Raw genomic sequence first — 17144 nt, forward strand, 5'->3', positions numbered from 1 at the left:
CCCGCCACATCATTTTATGTGGCCCGCGAAGACAAATTGTGCATCAAATTCGTGTGTCATTACTAGAATTGCAAATTGTCTTCACTTTTAATATCTTTTATTTTAAATATTTGACCAGTTTTTACACATCTGATTTGAAAACGAGTTATTTGTCGGTTTGTTTTGTAGCTTTTACTGTATATAATATGAGGTGCTCATAAATTTATTTGGGTTGACAGTCATAATGGCCCTCCCAAAGAAGCTATGACTACAACGCGGCCCGCCAAAAAAATGAGTTTGACACCCCTGATGTAAACCATAAACCATGTTAAGAGGTAATTTGATGACTCGCCAATTTACACGCGTATTTCTCCCAGGTCTGTCTGTTCTGTATCAGCAATGCTAAATCACTGTTGTGGGTGGGGGGGAAAGAACAAACACACACCGACAAACCTTCGCTGGGTTCAAATTCTGGCTGCGGCTACCTCAGTCATCCAGAAAATCAATAGGCAGATTTTGCAGTATTGAACCAAAGTATCTCTGAAGATTTATGCTTGTGCTGAACACTGACAAGGAAGCCGTATCGATCAATCTTTACATTGTCCTTGGCTTTTTGAAATACAGGGTCGAATATTTTAATTATTAAATTTGAGTGTTCCGAACTTCCTTAATTGCCTTTTCTCTGCGTTATTAAGGTCAGAGTTATGGACATGGAGTTCACAGTTTTGCTATTCGTTGAGTGGCAGCATTGGTGCACAAACAATGCTCCCTCGGAGGCTTTTTCTGAGTGAAAGGCAAATGCAATGAGTCACAAGGTCTTTCTTCGCTCCAAATGGCATTATTTGCTGTCCAGGCAGAAGCCTGCTGGAAAATGGCCAGCGCAAGTTAAGGCAAAGCAATCTTTTTCCCTTGAAATGTGGATAATTGCATCATCTGTATCTCAAGATGTTGCAAACACGCTCACTATCATTTTTTCTTTTTTGCAGTTCATATGGAAGCATACAATAATTGGGTGACTGTGAAGCACAAACATAAAAAAAAGGAAGCACACAGATTGTCATGTGCAAGTTGCAATCCGGATGGATTTACAAAATGTCGCTGCGGAAAAGGTCACGAGGCTTTTTGGACAGAATTATTGACCGCAAGTGACATCATACACAGAAAATATGAATGTGCAGATTTGCAAGAGATCTGGGAAAACGACAATGCAGGAAGTGAAACTAGCTTTTTTTTCCTCCCTCTCTCTTGCTACAGTAACCAAGAGCGAGAGACAGCAGGACAAGAGATGGTGAGATCAAAAACTCCGGTTGTCATGTTCTTGGCCAGTCGCCCTGGTGCCCGCCTTGACCGAATCAATACAAGTCAAACATAATCTGTTACGATCTGTCACTGTATTCCTAATAATTCTCTATAATCTTCTTCCAATAGGAAATATAGGATCTTTTCTCTTGATGGGTTTCTCTGATGATCCCTGCCTCCCAAAAGCCTTTTTTGCCTCCTTGACAATGGAGCTTTGTCATGGTGGGAGTCAATAATAGTCAGATTAAGTCAACTCTTAAATTGCACTCAGTGATACAGCAGGTTCTCGCTTTCATATCCTCCCTCTGATGGTGTCATGGAGGAAAATAACTTTTTCCCCCGTGAACCATCAAGAGCTTAATCCTTGGTGAATGCATTTGCAATGTGTACATATTTTATGTGCATAAATACATATGTTAGGAGAGAGACAATCTGGAAAAGTGTGAAAAATGTATTTTCTAATCTTGACATTTATTACTTTTTTTGTTGAAAATCCAAAAGTGACTTTATCTCTTTCGGTGTCTTGTGAAGGCTCAGGTGCTTGGAGTTTATAGTGCTGGGAATTGAGGATTTAAAGACTATTTGCGGAAATGAGATGGCACCCTATTGCGTGTTTGTGTGAAAGTGACTGACGACTCAGTGTGTGTCCCGTAGCTCAATTTCACATATCTTTCATGAAAGGACTCATCAACAGCTGTCTTGTTTATCACTCGGGAAAGTAAATACAGGAAAGTGGCTTAATAAAAAGACAGAAATGCACCTCTTAAGGAAAGTGCTAAAGGAGAAATCAAGTCGAAAAATGTCAGCTTTACAATGTGATAAGAATTACGCTCTCACTAGTCTAAAAATGCCGTTCTGGTTAAAGTTGCATTTGTGGAAAAAGCAGCAAAGTCCTCCGATTTTTTGCCACTTTCTCAATTGTGATCTCATTGGCAGTCAACATGTGTTTACCGTATTTTCCACACTATAAAGCGCACTTAAAAACCTCCAATTTTCTCAAAAGCCGACAGTGCGCCTTATAATCCGGTCTGCCTTATACGTATATGGACCAATATGGATTCGTGGATGAGGACTAATTTATTAAAGTAAGTTTTCCATGTTTACTTTGTGTGTTGTGTGATATTAACGTTTGAGCAACGTTGAGTTATTGATATATCGTTATTGTTTTCACTATTTCGAGTGTTACTATATTGTGATTGCATTAACGTTTGAGCAACGTTGAGTTATTTATTCTATGCTCCTTATCCGCTGCGCTTTATAGTGCGGAAAATACGGTAATTGCTTATTGAATCGCAATCTGAATATTGAGAAAAAAATTTTTTTTAGATCATTTTCAAAAACTATTAACGGCTTAGCATGTATCGTCATGGTCTATAGGAGCTTTTCTATGAATCTACTCTCACACTCGAGCTGAATTTAAACCAATTGGCTGGCCTGCAGAGAACACCACAATGGGCTCTTTGTAAAAACAATCATGTCGTGGCACTGTGGCACCAAGAAGAAAGCGAGGAGGAAGAAAGGGTTGGAGATTAGAAGGAGAAAGCGGGTGATGGTTAGAGACTGACAGAAAGGCAACACGTCATTTGGAATTCACAGTCGGTGTTTGGGCGTGCTGAGCTACATTTGTGCCTGATCTTGCTTTGAATTCTAAACACTTGAGTTGTACTTACTCCCAGACTCGTTTCTTCTCTTACTCGATGCATTTTCAAGTTCATCTGCTAGGCAATGTTTTACTTTTAAGATGTTCTAGTAAGAATAGGTCCAGTGGTGCTTTGAGATATGAGTTGAATTTGTTCCATAACCACGCTTATAACTCAAGACTCGTAACTAAAACCGTACCAGCCTATCAAATTGTGTATTTTAATGAATAGAAAAAAATAGCACTCAATTATGAACAATTGTGAACAATTTTAGGATTTGTCAAAATGCTGAGTTTTCTGCCATCTCTTGTCTGTCCCAATAAATTGATTGATGACTCCTATCTTGAAAAAAAAAACACGAGTCGAGTCACTCATATGTCAAGGCACCACTTTGGTCCACACTCGGCATGTCATGATACTTTAAAGTTTTGTTACACTTCTAACGGTATTGGATTCATGTCTAACTATACCAACGAGAGCATCCCTCAGAGGGGTGACTGTCAAAGAAGCAACGGATGCGATTCTTTTTTCCCCCTCAGTGAATTTTTTTCATTTGAATCTATGAAATATACATGAGCGAGGCAAAGGCTAAGGCCACGAGACCGCATGGCTGCATTGCATTAAGGTTTGTCCTACTTGAGCAGTTATTACTCGTTGCGGTTGTCATAAAATCAGAATTTTCCGATTGCATGCATTTCTGCAAACTATTACCCCTCCCACAACGGATGTATTTGACTTTGATTGACAGGGATGATGTCCCTGAACAGTTTTTGGATCATGTTGGGACTGTCAGTGCCAGTGTACTGTGGCGAAAGAATTTGTTGGAGGCTCTGGAAGCTAGCACAGGTTTGCGCGAGACGCTAACGGGTAGAAATAAAGAGCTCTCGTGCTAGCGACACATCCTTGTGTGTATCCAGGCCTGGTTTTGAGCAAATACAAGTTCCAAAAAAGGTTTTCTGTGTTCACATTTTAGTGGGTTGGTACGTCTTTGTATTCAAGTCAAATGTGAAAGCACCTGGTGTGTTGTAATTATTAATGACCTCTATCCGTTATGATTCCGTCACCTCATAAAAGTTCACTATTTTGCATGCAAGGTTTTTAGACCGTTTTGCACAACCATCAATTAAAGGAGGGTGGGATAGTACAAATAAAAGCACATTTTAAAACAGAATGAGGAAGTAATGTAAAGAAAAAAAACCACATTGTCGCTACCGTATTTTCCGGACTATAAGGCGCACCTCAAATTTTCTCAAAAGCCGACAGTGCTCCTTATAGTCCGGTGCGCCCTATATATGGACAAAGTTTTAAAATAGGCCATTCATTGAAGGTGCACCTTATAGTCTGGTGCGCCTTATAGTCCGGAAAATACGGTACTAATGTCATTACAATGTGAAATAGTGTTACACAATTGAGTTCCACATTGAATCAGCTAAAAATAAAGAACAGTTCAAGCTATCCAGTTTTTCAGAACCTAAAATAATAATTTGCTATTTCACAATACTTATAATGTAGAGAAAAGCGGAAGCAACAGTTCACTTTTTTTTTGTGATTAATTGTAATGCAAGTCACAAGGAAGTATCTTTCATACTCCTTTAGCTAAAAAGATATTCTGAAAATTCATCCATCCTTTGGGTAAAAATAATTTAAAAAAATCACATTATCGAAACATAATGCCAGCCTTTTTCTCCAAAGAAAAAAACAAAATATCGATAATAACCGAAGCCTCAAACATCCTGTGTCAGGGACTGTCATGTCGGAGTTTGATCAGATCAGAATATTGTAGCGCGAGGAAAAGGGAGTTCAAGTGACGGCATAAATCAATAATGAGCTTACAGCAAAAAAATATGCTGCTGTCATTTGAACCAAGTTGGGAGCGCTGCTATTTGGAACACACTAGCCTTGTCTGTTTCTGCTGTGTAGCGCATTAAAAGGCACTGAAGCTTACAGCAGCTCACAAAGACTTGCCGCTGATTAATCGAATACTGCTGTTTATTTCATGTGGGCAATTAGTGTCAGGCTGTTAATAACAGGAGCACGAAACAAGAAAAGTGTCGCTTATTTGTTCTTCCATTAGAATTATTATTACCGTCAATTATTTTTTTAATGACAACAGCTGAGTACAGTAATAAGACTGGATATTATTTTTGCTTGCTTCTGTTTGTGTGTGGTAAAATTCCATAAATACAACTGACCGCTAATGCTAATAATGTTGCTAAAGTTAATGCAGCCGTGATTGGCAATACAAGAAATCTCAGGCTTTGTTTTAATAATCATATTTCACAACAGTAATGAAAATGTTACACTAATCGTTGCAAATGACTCACTAAATGACTTCTTTTACCTCAAAATCCCATAAATACAACTGACCGCTAAGCTAAATGCTAATAATGTTGCTAAAGTTAATGTAGCTGTGATTGGCAATACAAGAAATCTCAGGCTTTGTTTTAATAAACATAATTCACAGCAGTAATGGAAATGTTACACTAATCATTGCAAATGACTCACTAAATGACTTTTATCTCAAAATGGCTGCTGGTTTTAAGCAATCAGACATAAAGACTACAATCAACCGTTTAATTTGCACTGGCAAACGCTGTAAGATAAAGTGAAGAAGGTAGAGGAGATAATGAAGAAAGCATAAGAGCGGATCAAGAACGTAGGTAGGATTAACATTCAACATTCAAGTTTATTTCTTGGAATTATGTGTATTATTTTAACTCTCGGCGGCTTGGTGGCGCACTTGGGTAGCACGTCCGCCTCACAGGTAGGAGGGTGCGGGTTCGATTCCACCTCCGGCCCTCCCTGTGTGGAGTTTGCATGTTCTCCCCGGGCCCGCGTGGGTTTTCTCCGGGCACTCCGGTTTCCTCCCACATCCCAAAAACATGCTTGGTAGGCCGATTGAACACTCCAAATTGTCCCTAGGTGTGAGTGCGAGTGCGAATGGTTGTGTGTCTCTGTGTGCCCTGCGATTGGCTGGCAACCGGTTCGGGTGTCCCCCGCCTACTGCCCGATGACGGCTGGGATAGGCTCCAGCACGCCCGCGACCCCAGTGGGGACTAAGCGGTACAGAAAATGGATGGATGGATGGATTTTAACTCTCCGCTGACGAACAACAGGCTAAGAGATTCATAGTGTTTATAATAAGCGAAATATTTTATGAATTCTTTTTTTTCCCATAATGTATAGTGTGATATTAAAATTTTAAGCAGGCAACTTATTTGATAATGACCTGATAATTGCAAAGCCGACGGTAGAGGCTCCAGGCCTTATGAGACCTTTAGAACCACCTTAATTTGAAAAAAGGACACGCCTCTAACCTTTTCGTTCCACGTCATTATAAGACAACATTGATAGTCACGGCCTGGCTTGACGTCTTCCATTAGATGCCATCGTGGAGTGACATTTTCTCTCACGTCTTGTCAGCGCCAGCTTTTAGTGCACATGAGAAATTGACAGGTTGGCAGACTTGGACATAAGAAGTCTATTGTTAGCATAAATTCCAAATGTAATTGATTTTAATTTCGAAAAACAAATTTGAGGTACTCTATTATTTATATACCGTATTTTCCGCACTATAAGGCGCACCTAGAAACCTCAAATTTCCTTCAGTGCGCCTTATAATCCGGTGCGCTTTATATATGGACCAAAATAGATTTGTAGATGAGGACTAACTTATTAAAGTAAGCTTTACGTGTTTATTTTGTGTGTTGTGTGATATTAACGTTGAGTTATTGATATATCGTTATTGTTTTCACTATTTCGAGTTACTATATTGTGATTGCATTAACGTTTGAGCAACGTTATTTATTCTGTGCGCTTTATAATCCGGTGTGCTTTATATATGGACAAAGTTTTAAAATGGGCCATTCATTGAAGGTGGGTTTTATAATCCGGTGCGCCTTATAGTCGAAAAATACGGTAATCACTTTCCCATTTAGGAGCTTGGGGGTTAACGACATATCAATTTAAATTCTTGCCATACTGGTTGCACATCTTTTTTTACCTGGATGCCACTACCCACAACTCCCTCCATCCTTTTTTTCTCTCTCTCTCATACACACACACACACACACACACACACACACACACACACTTATCTGTCATCTTTGAAAAGCAGATGGCTGCTTTCCGGCACCACATGGCCAACACTCAGGAGATGTGGAGAGTTCTTTAAGTAGAAAATTACTTTCAATCTGCCATGGAAACTGCAGAACCGCCACCCCCCCCTCCCTCGCTTAATTCAGTCCCACTTTAGGGCCCCCAACAACAACTGATAAGTGCGGCACTAGGTTTACATTTCCAGTCTCTTCATCTACTGTGGTTAATTATGTAAATAGGTTACACCTAATTAACATGTCAAACACAACACAAGGTCATTGCGTGAGATTATTAAAACACTCAACTGCCTGAGAAATTCCTGCTCTCAATTTCTGCCCCCCCCTCCCTAAATAAATATCTATGGAGAGTCACATTCATGATTCAAAATGGGTGTCTGTCTGTGAATGGTATACGAAATAGTAGAAGAAGAGCCTTTTAAATAGGGGTTGATTATTTTAGTAGTCTTTTTATGGATTACCTATATGAGCTCATTTAGTTGCGATGGGCTGCAATAGATTTAATGAGATCACCTTTAAATCAACATTTTCTCTTTGGAATTAAGTATAACGTGGGAAAGCACTATCAAACTGTTGACATCAATTATTCATCAACTTTGTAAGTCATGTTTTAAAATCATAAAAGTCTAATCAGATATCTGATCGTGTTAAGATTAAATTTGAATATGCTTGAGGGATTTATGAATGATTTTTTTTTCAGGCAGACAATTTGACAATTTCAAATAATATGACCTAGTAAGCAATGTTATGGCTGAAATCGGTGGTACTTACGATGTGGAGCATGATGTAGTCACCCAGCCGCGGGGCACTGTCGATGCGAACGAGGATGCCATCTTTGATGGTGGTGCTAAAACCAACGGCCAGCCGGTCTGTCCGCGTGCTGGGTCTTTCGTTATTAGGCCACGTGTATGTGATCAGACCTCCTCCTTTGCCGAAGATGTAGGTGGTGCCAGCTGTGGAAACATGTGGAATTTGATCACCTCACTGGAGTATAATTTTTTTTAAAGCGTCAAAATGGTTGCCTACTGGAGTGTGTCAGAAAATTAGAATATTGTGATAAAGTTCTTTATTTTCTGTAATGCAATTAAAAAACAAAACAAAAATAAAAGGCTTGCAATATTGATGATTTGTAATGAATCCAGAATGTATGACATTTTTTGAACTGCATTACAGAAAATAAAAAACTTTATCACAATATTCTAATTTTCTGAGACAGTCATGTATGCAAACAAAAAAAAATATATATTTTTAAAACCTCTTGAGCTGACCAATGGGATATTTGCATCAATGCTTTTATTGCACATCATTCTCAGAGTTTCACTCCTTTCCAAGTCACCTAAACATCTGCTTTGGCCTTGTGATGGCTGCCCAGCTGTTTCACTTTTCCTCCCCATGAAGCAGCCAGCAATATGTACTCCGTTGTCCCTAACACCCCGGAGACTACACAAACATATGGAGGAGGGCAAGTAAGACTCTAGAGTTGAGGCTCTACCCACCAGATGACTGTCTGTTAGTCTACAGACACACAAACAGGTCAGACTTTTGCAAACCTCAGGAGAAATGCAAATGGAAAGCTCGTGTTACAACAAAATTATTTTGGTATCAATCCAACACCGATTAAATCCAGATTTCCGTTTACTCTGTATAAATAGCGCATTTCCTGAATGGCGAAGCATCTTACCGAAAACAATAATGCTGCTAGAACACAGGTGTCAAACTCAAGGCCCGGGGGCCAGATACGGCCCGCCACATCATTTTATGTGGCCCGCCAAGACAAATTGTGTGCATCAAATTCGTGTGTCATTACTAGAATTGCAAATCGTCTTCACTTTTAATACCGTAATTTTCGGACTATAAGTCGCACCGGAGTATAAATCGCCCCCCCACCCAAACTATGAAAAAACCCGCAACTTATAGTCCGAAAATTACGGTAATATATATATTTTTTAAATATTTGACCAGTTTTTACTCGTCTGATTTGAAAACGAGTTTGTTTTGTAGCTTTTACTGGATATAATATGAGGTTGACAGTCATAATGGCCCTCCCAAAGAAGCTCTGACTACAATCTGGCCCACGAAAAAAAGTTTGACACCCCTGCGCTAGAAGGACAACAGCTCACAGCCTGCAGCCACATTGGAACGGATGTGGCCCTCACTTTTCTTGTCGCCTCAGATTTCTTCTTGCCAAAAAAGAGTTGGGATGCGATTCTCTCGCAAACTTCCCAATCACATCTAGCGCACTTTTTTTTTTTTTTTCTGGAGGGGAAGACGATGATGACGAGCGTCAAAGATACAAGCACCCCGGGGAGCCAATTATCACATTGAAGAGATTTACTCAGTATTTCTGGAGGACAATGTATGAAGGTCTGAAACACACACACACACACACACAGGAAGCCCGCACACAAACTAGTGATGCAGACAGGCGTATGGCGGCACAAATGCACATTGTGACGCTCAAGCATGAAGTGTGCGCACCCACATGATGCCCTCTCACATACAATCAGTGAGGCTGATTACGTCCGCAGATAAGAAGACGGTGAACCCGAGAGCTACAAAATCTAGCACGTTTGTCTCCTGCTGGGCCCACGCCTCAGCAGCTATTTTCCACTGAACTGGATCATTTTCAGGCATTCATTGACTACATTACACTTTGCTCACATGTAAAGCACGGGTTTTAAAGTCAAGGCCCGTGGACCAGATTCGGCCCGCCAGATCATTCTATGTGGCCCGTGAAAGCAAATTATATGTCAACTTTAATGATTCTTACTAAATTCTGTCCTGAAATATTTGTCATGTGTAATAAATAAAACATTTTAAAGTAACTTGAACAATGATTGAATAAATCCTTGCCATCTAATTTCAAAGCTATCATATTTTTGTGTGAGGGGAAACAAAGTGGCCCGAGACCAAAACAAGTTCGACACCACTGATGTGAAGCTTTTATGTGTTGCATTTATATTTATGGAAAAAAGAAATCCAACACTTTTTTTTTCTACATTCAGCAACTTGAAAAAAATAATGCTACACAACAAGCTTTTTTTTTTGCTATCACCCAAAATAATTGGTATCGGTCGACCGGCTGTCTGTGTAGGGCCGTGATTCATTGCATCTGTGCTTTGCCTCCATTTAGAGACACTTACTGTAGGAGGAAAGCTTCCGTCAAAGTCATGGCCTCTATTTTCCAAGTGGACCCATGAGGCATGGAAGACCAGACTTAAGGTCAGGACACCTGTCTGCAGAACAGAACCATGTCCTGTCTTTTAAGACCTTCTGTGACACAATTCAACTTACATAGGAGAGTGAGAAAAGAATAAAAGTAGCAGACACAGAGATGAATGATGGACACTTCATTTTTATGGACGCTTCCTTTTTATGAACAAAATATAAAACCTTGCCTGGCTGAACCAATGGAAATTTGAAATTCTATGAAGTTCAATGATTCCTCATTGGCGACAATAATGACCGTGCGTGTAAGCAAATTTTCCTCAATGCTATCGGTCAGCAGCCAAAAGAGGCGAGCAGATGCTACATTTGCGAAAAGCGGCTAATTACTCGAGTCCAGCCCTCACAGTCAAACTGCAATAAAGCCTTCTGCTGTTTAGAAGCAGCTGGTAGTGTTGATAGCCATCGACAAAGTCTGCATGGAGAAAGGCTGTGTTGTTGGAGTGTCTATTATAGTACCGTATTTTCCGCACTATAAGGCGCACCTAAAAACCTCAAATTTTCTCAAAAGCTGACAGTGCGCCTTATAATCAGGTGCGCCTTATATATGGACCAATATTGAGCCACTACCGCAGGCGTGTCCAAAGTCCGGCCCGCGGGCCAAATGTATATATATTATATATGGACAAAGTTTTGAAATGGGCCATTCATTGAAGGTGCGCCTTATAATCCGGTGCGCTTTATAGTGCGGAAAATACGGTACATATATTTATGTAATGTGTAAAAAAATAATTTCCCCTTTTCGCCAAGCAGGCATTAAAAACACAGCAGGGTAAATTGTCTGATTGAGGCCATATACAATCATTACCTCTGACGCAAACACGCACGTTTTCCCCCTCATACTCGCTTCGACTTCCAGCATGTTCACACCCCAGGGGATAAAAAATGAACACAATTAAGATCGGATGTGGTCAAATTCTGTAAGCTCTGCAAAGATGTCTAAAAAGCATCAAGACGAGGAGTATGATCATCCTGTCACGCTTCAGTCGCGGGCGATTATCAGGCTTGTTGTCCTCGGCGCAATAAACAATAAAGAGCAGTTGGCGGAGGAGAAAAAAATACAAGATAGTGAGGGGTGTAATCACTAGGAATCATCTCCATTTTACAACCTCCTATTTCATAATTCATATTTCCAACTGTTGCCTCTCCCCTCAGGGATAGGTTGAGGGACGGCTGAGTGGCTTTCGCTCAGTGTGTTTGTGTTTATGTGTGTCTGTGTGCAGTATACACATTCACAAACTATATACTGTATAGACTTATGTATGTGTGACTTTCTGATGTCACTACTCGTTGCGGGCAAATGTTCCATCACTCATTACTGGCATGTGGTAAAAAAAATAAAAATAAATAAAAGTATTTGATGGATGAAGGGCTCGGTGCTATTACTAGTGTCTTTGGAAAGCAGGAAACAGGAAAGCCTTGAATGATTTACACTGGCTATTTTTTTCAATATAGCAAAGACACATGGAATAGATTGAAACAGAGGAAAAACAAATAAGTGTGAAAAATTGAACAGCCAGGCGTGAAGAAAGAGTCACTTTCATTGTTTTGTTTTTTTTCCTCTCGCAAATTTACCCTTGAGAAAAACCTTGGATGTACCACAGGATGTCAGACTTATTATTTGAGCCCAGCACAAAAAAAAAATATGCCAATGGAGGTTTAATTGCAAAAGTACATAGACAACTTAACTCATCCTGGTAATTTGTGAGTTTTAACAGTCTAATGAAGTCAGTGATTTGAAAAGTAGAAGGAATGACAAAGAGGATTTAGGTCGGGAAGGAAAGAAGGGTTGATGCTGTGATCCATGCAGCATTCGAGGATAGAGTAACAACCCCGTCTGCTGCTGCGGCGGTCGAATTTTCGGCTAGCGATGACGGGGATAAAAAGAAAGTGAAAAGCGCTCAAGTGAAAGAATAGCATAGACAAACAAAAGCAGCAAAGGCAGGCCAATGTCATCTTGAGATGGCTAAATGACACCATTTGTAGACCTTGGCAATCCCTTAAACCTGATTGACAATTCTTTCCATCTCCAGAATATACATTTTGTTGATTTTCATTTTCCAAAATTTCTAACAAAGGTTTCTCCCCTGAATTTCTATCTTTCATAATGCATGAGAATGTGAGCGAGAGTGTGTGAGGCATATCACTTGAGGGACAGATCACCCAAAACCCTGCAGAGGATTAAGCCAAGCAGATCCCCCAAAAGAATAAAGCATTCAAAGATGGCTCAGACTGGAAGCGTATTTTATAATTGAATCTTCCCTTGAGGATGGCGGGGCCGGTTAAGAATTCTCTTTTCATTCTTTGTTTGTCTTTGCAATGACCGAAAAGCCTACTAAAAGATTCTATCCCAAGATCTACCAAAACCAAGCATGATATAATTCCTAATTTGTAAAGTTTTTAAATCAATCCAGTCTAACTAGGCTTTGCAGTACTGGGAGGTGAAAGAATCTTTCTCTCCTATTGAGACAGATAGTATTGCAGAGTCATTTTTCAGTACATGTCAACAAACCGCACTGGCAAATGGATTTTGACATTTGCCTCAGATTGGCTGTGTGCAGAATTTAATGAGCCGCAAAAGATTGACTCTTTGTCAGACTGACTGTCATATTTCTACCAAGCAGCCCTCTCAAGCATTTTCTGGACGGGGTAGTTAACTTGTGTTCATTTCAAGACACAGTACTTTTGAGGCTCTCACCAACTTACCATATTTACCGCACTATAAGGCACACCTAAAAACTCCCAATTTTCTCAAAAGCCGACAGTGCGCCTTATAATCAGGTGCGCCTTATACATGGACCAATATTGAGCCACTACGGCAGGCATGTCCATTTTAAAATGGGCCATTCATTGAAGGTGCGCCTTATAATCCAGTGCGCCTTATAGTGCGGAAAATACGGTAAATTGTTTTAATTTGATTCATACATACTTTTGGAGAAATTAAAAGAAAAATTTCACGTAACACCTTGAAATGAACTGAACTTAACTGCTCGAACATGAATCACATTTAATATGCAGTCTGCAGCGTCCTTTTAGTTTCTTTTTATGGATACAATGAAAAATATATTAATAATCACCTGTAATTTCCTTATGGAGTCAGCAGGAGACTTTACGAACAAGCTTTTACAGTGGCACTCAGACCTGCAGCTGGCTATTTACGTCCAGACTAAAACATACAGAGACTTGAGAAACTATTGAGAAAGTAGCAAAACATCATTTTTTTGTGCCCACCTTGTTTGATTGCAACTTTTTAATTTTGGGCTGGTTTCATGTATCTATTGATCTAAAAGACCAACTTAGCTGAAGTTGGGAAGGCTCGGTGGAATTTAGAGGGTACTGGCACGGAACAAGCCGGCCACTCGATGTCTTAGCTTAATTAAGGGCAAAAGCAAAAACGTGTGAGAGAGATTTACTGATACTCACGGGAGGTTGAATCAAGCGCTTACCCCGTTACATTCGAGATAGTGTTTTAAAAGACATGGAAACTTTTAAGTGAATAAACTAGCTGGATTTAACAAATCATATCCTGAGGGAATACTTTAGCAGCCTCCAATAAGTACAATTTCATGATAGTAAAAAAGCAGATTTTTGTTGAATAAAAATTTGTGGTCAGTGGTAGAATTATAAAGATGGTTACAATTTGAATAATACTGTGGGGCTAATAAATAAATACAACTAATTAATAAGACGGTCTAAGTAAACCTAGAATCTACCAAGTACCTTTACGGCTTATTTCTTTTCACCTTTCCCTATTGGCCTTTTTTCTTAACTCAATTTCTTCTAGAATATCTATCTCCATTCCAGCCGTACCAGCCAGCTCCGGTTGCTCCCTTTGAAGATGTACTTAGCTGCACTGACGAGAAATGTAAAGCAAGTGATGGCAGCTTTCAACAGCTCATGAAAGGGAAAAGAAATCTTCCTCTCTGTGCGAGTGAAATGGATTGGAAGGGTAGGTGGTGGTGGGGGGCTGTTGCAGGGCTATGGGCGGTGAGGACAAGGACTCTAGGCAGAAGCTTACCTCAATCCCTCAGCTGCACTTAGCGTACATTTGAGCTCACACAATACGTGAAAATGAGTAAAATGTAATGAACGTACAAACAGTCGCCATGGTTTCATCATGCAGTATTCTTCCAACAAATGTCCAGAAAATGTTTTCTCAGACACCATGCAATTGAATCTAACTGTTCAATTCATCAAATTAAATACCGTGAAAAAGAAATTCTCAAATTTTGAACCCTGAATCACAAATTTTAGCTGGTGCGGCTTATAGTCCAGTGCGGTTTATAGTCGGGAAATTACGGTAATTACTGTTGTGGAGACAATTACAGACACATGAGCTAGCTAGGTAGTTTTCAAGCTAATAGAAAGGCAAGCTCAAGTTCTGGAGCCATTGATAGTCTAGACAGGAGTTTTTGTTGTATCAAAAAGAAGACTTCAATACATGGGCAGCGCCAAATACCACAATCGCACCACAGGGTCCCGTTTTACTGCAGTGTTGGATTATGAATACTGATGAAGATTTGTTTTCCTCTGCTCATGCAGACAATCAATAAGGGCACATATTATCTACGATAAATAGGACTGGAATTAGTTGTCTGGCTTTGTAATGCACAACACTCCCTTCATGAGATGAGAACATGTGATTTTCACCAAAAGCAAGACGTAAAAATGATTTTATTCCGTGAAGAGTGTCAGGGAAGTGACAGAAATGACTGGAGGGGATACTCCATTTTACAAAAACAGAATATACGGTGCACAGCTCAGGAACTAGCCGACCTGACAAGTAGTTGTAAGAAATGATAATGAGAAATCATCCAACATGTCTTCAGATGAAACATTTTATTCTGTCGAAAAATGAGATTGTTTTGATCAAGCGAAACTTTTATTTTGTTGTCAAGTGTTTCTTTAGATTGTGGACAATTTTTTAATCACGCAAGAAAAGGGAAGTAATACATTTATTTATATAATGCACAGATTAGGAATGTTTTACAATAAATTACTTTTAATTATTTAATCACATCAGTGAGGTTTTGCTCCTTTTGTATTAACCAAACAGTTTATTTTTACTGGCAAAGCATTATGCTTTTTTTTTTGGGCAGCATCATTTCTTATAAGATAAATAGTATATTTATGAATTCAAATATATCTCCTTCAAAAGTGCAGGTCTTGGAATTAAAGCGCAAATATTCACTTAAGGCTCCTTAAAATGCAAGTTATATTAGATTTTGAACTTCAGTGCCACAGAGTAGGGTTACTAATTGTTATTGTTGATTGCAGTAACCCTCCAATTATCCCAAACATACATTCTGATCCAATTAAAAATGGCAGGTTGAAGTTTACACACTGGGTGGCTCTGTGACCGAGTTGTGGCTACAAGTGTTGCTTCCTCTGCACACCTCACACAATCGTCATTTTGACACTCCTTGACTTCCATTAAAAAAAAAGAAAAAACACGATTATTCAGCCAGAACACATCACAACAACACTCATATTTCTCTTGAGACTGGGATAAATGGATCATTCTCACACTACCAATAAATCAATAAAACATTAGGCTGAAGAAAAAAGTGAATCCCACAAGAACAGTGGCAGACAGCGAGAGGGTTGGGGAAACCAAAAAAGGCTCCCCCCCCTTTGTGTAGTCTGACTAGCCTGACTTCTAACAAACAAAGCAGCAAAACTTGACCCAACAATATTTACCTAGCCTTGCTACTATCAATAAAAAATCTGATAACGGGAGCCAAAGCTGAATTAAGTGCTCAAAGTAAATTAAGCGGTGTGAACTTGACACAGCTACCTCAAGGTCCTGAAAGTTAAACTATTTGCTTGCATGCTTCTCCTTGCAGGAATAACAGATCGATGCTTGTTGATGGTGTGATTGAGGCAACTTCCCTCGACAAATATTCCCACTGAGCAAATTTCCCACTTAGCATTAAGTACAACCTAACCTTTAGTTCTTGAGAAGACAATTTTGAAATAAAAAAAAAACATTAAAACACACATATACTGGAGATTCAGATTTTGCTGCTTATTATAGTACCGTAATTTCCGGACTATAAGGCGCACCTAAAAACCCAAAATGTTCTCAAAAGCCGACAGTGCGCCTTATAGTCCGGTGCGCCTTATATATGGACCAAATTCCTAAATTTAAACTGGCCTGAAGCATTGTGTCATGAAATCAATCATAAGTGGCCCGCTGAAGACTATGAATCATGAATCAAAAAGACTATGGATCATTATTATGTGATTATAAATTAATTGGTTGCGTCTGAAGTTGAAATAAAAAAGACAAAATGGAGAATGATTTGATTTGGATTAAAAATCTGACATAATGCATTAATGGTGCGCCTTATAGTCCGCTGCGCTTTACATAAGGACAACATTTTATAATGGGCCATTCAGTGAAGGTGCGCCTTATAGTCCGGTACGCCTTATAGTCCGGAAAATACAGTAACCAAAATGTAGCGAAAGCATTCAGCTTTTATTTTCTGTGGCCAGCTCATTCAAGAAGTGGTTGAAAAAGAGGAAAAATAGGTGAGTCAACTGCCAATGAAGTTTTGAAGTGAAATATAGCTGAGAGAGGAACTGCCCCACTAGATCTGGAAATGAAAAAGATAGATAGTCGGGTAGCGATGACAAAATGGGTTGTAAAAACGCATTGGGAATCTCAGAACAGAGTAAAGAAGAGTGACTTATGAAGCACAAAGTATTACTTGTCAAAAGTCACACTTTCCTCTCGAGGGACACAAATTCCTGTTCTTTCCTAAAGGCCAATAGCACTCCACCTTGCCAATTATGTCCTTTCGCTAGGAGCTATCTCCCCGTCCCTGACCTTTTTCACGCAATCCCCAACAGGCTAGACTCCAAGCTGCCATTTTCTCGCACA

At 39.6% G+C, this 17144-nt stretch overlaps 1 protein-coding gene across 2 annotated transcripts in view; it reads right to left on the reverse strand.

Moving 5' to 3' along the window:
• LOC133146487 (neurexin-3b-like) overlaps positions 1-17144 on the reverse strand; it is a 143362-nt gene that overhangs the window by 37279 nt on the left and 88939 nt on the right. For both annotated transcript variants that reach the window (XM_061270285.1, XM_061270283.1), the window contains one exon: positions 7805-7986. In XM_061270285.1, coding sequence (XP_061126269.1) covers positions 7805-7986 — 182 coding nt within the window. The remainder of the gene's footprint in view (positions 1-7804; positions 7987-17144) is intronic.

The sequence above is a fragment of the Syngnathus typhle genome, linkage group LG22 (genome assembly GCF_033458585.1).
Source record: "Syngnathus typhle isolate RoL2023-S1 ecotype Sweden linkage group LG22, RoL_Styp_1.0, whole genome shotgun sequence".
NCBI classification, from domain to species: Eukaryota; Metazoa; Chordata; class Actinopteri; order Syngnathiformes; family Syngnathidae; genus Syngnathus; species Syngnathus typhle.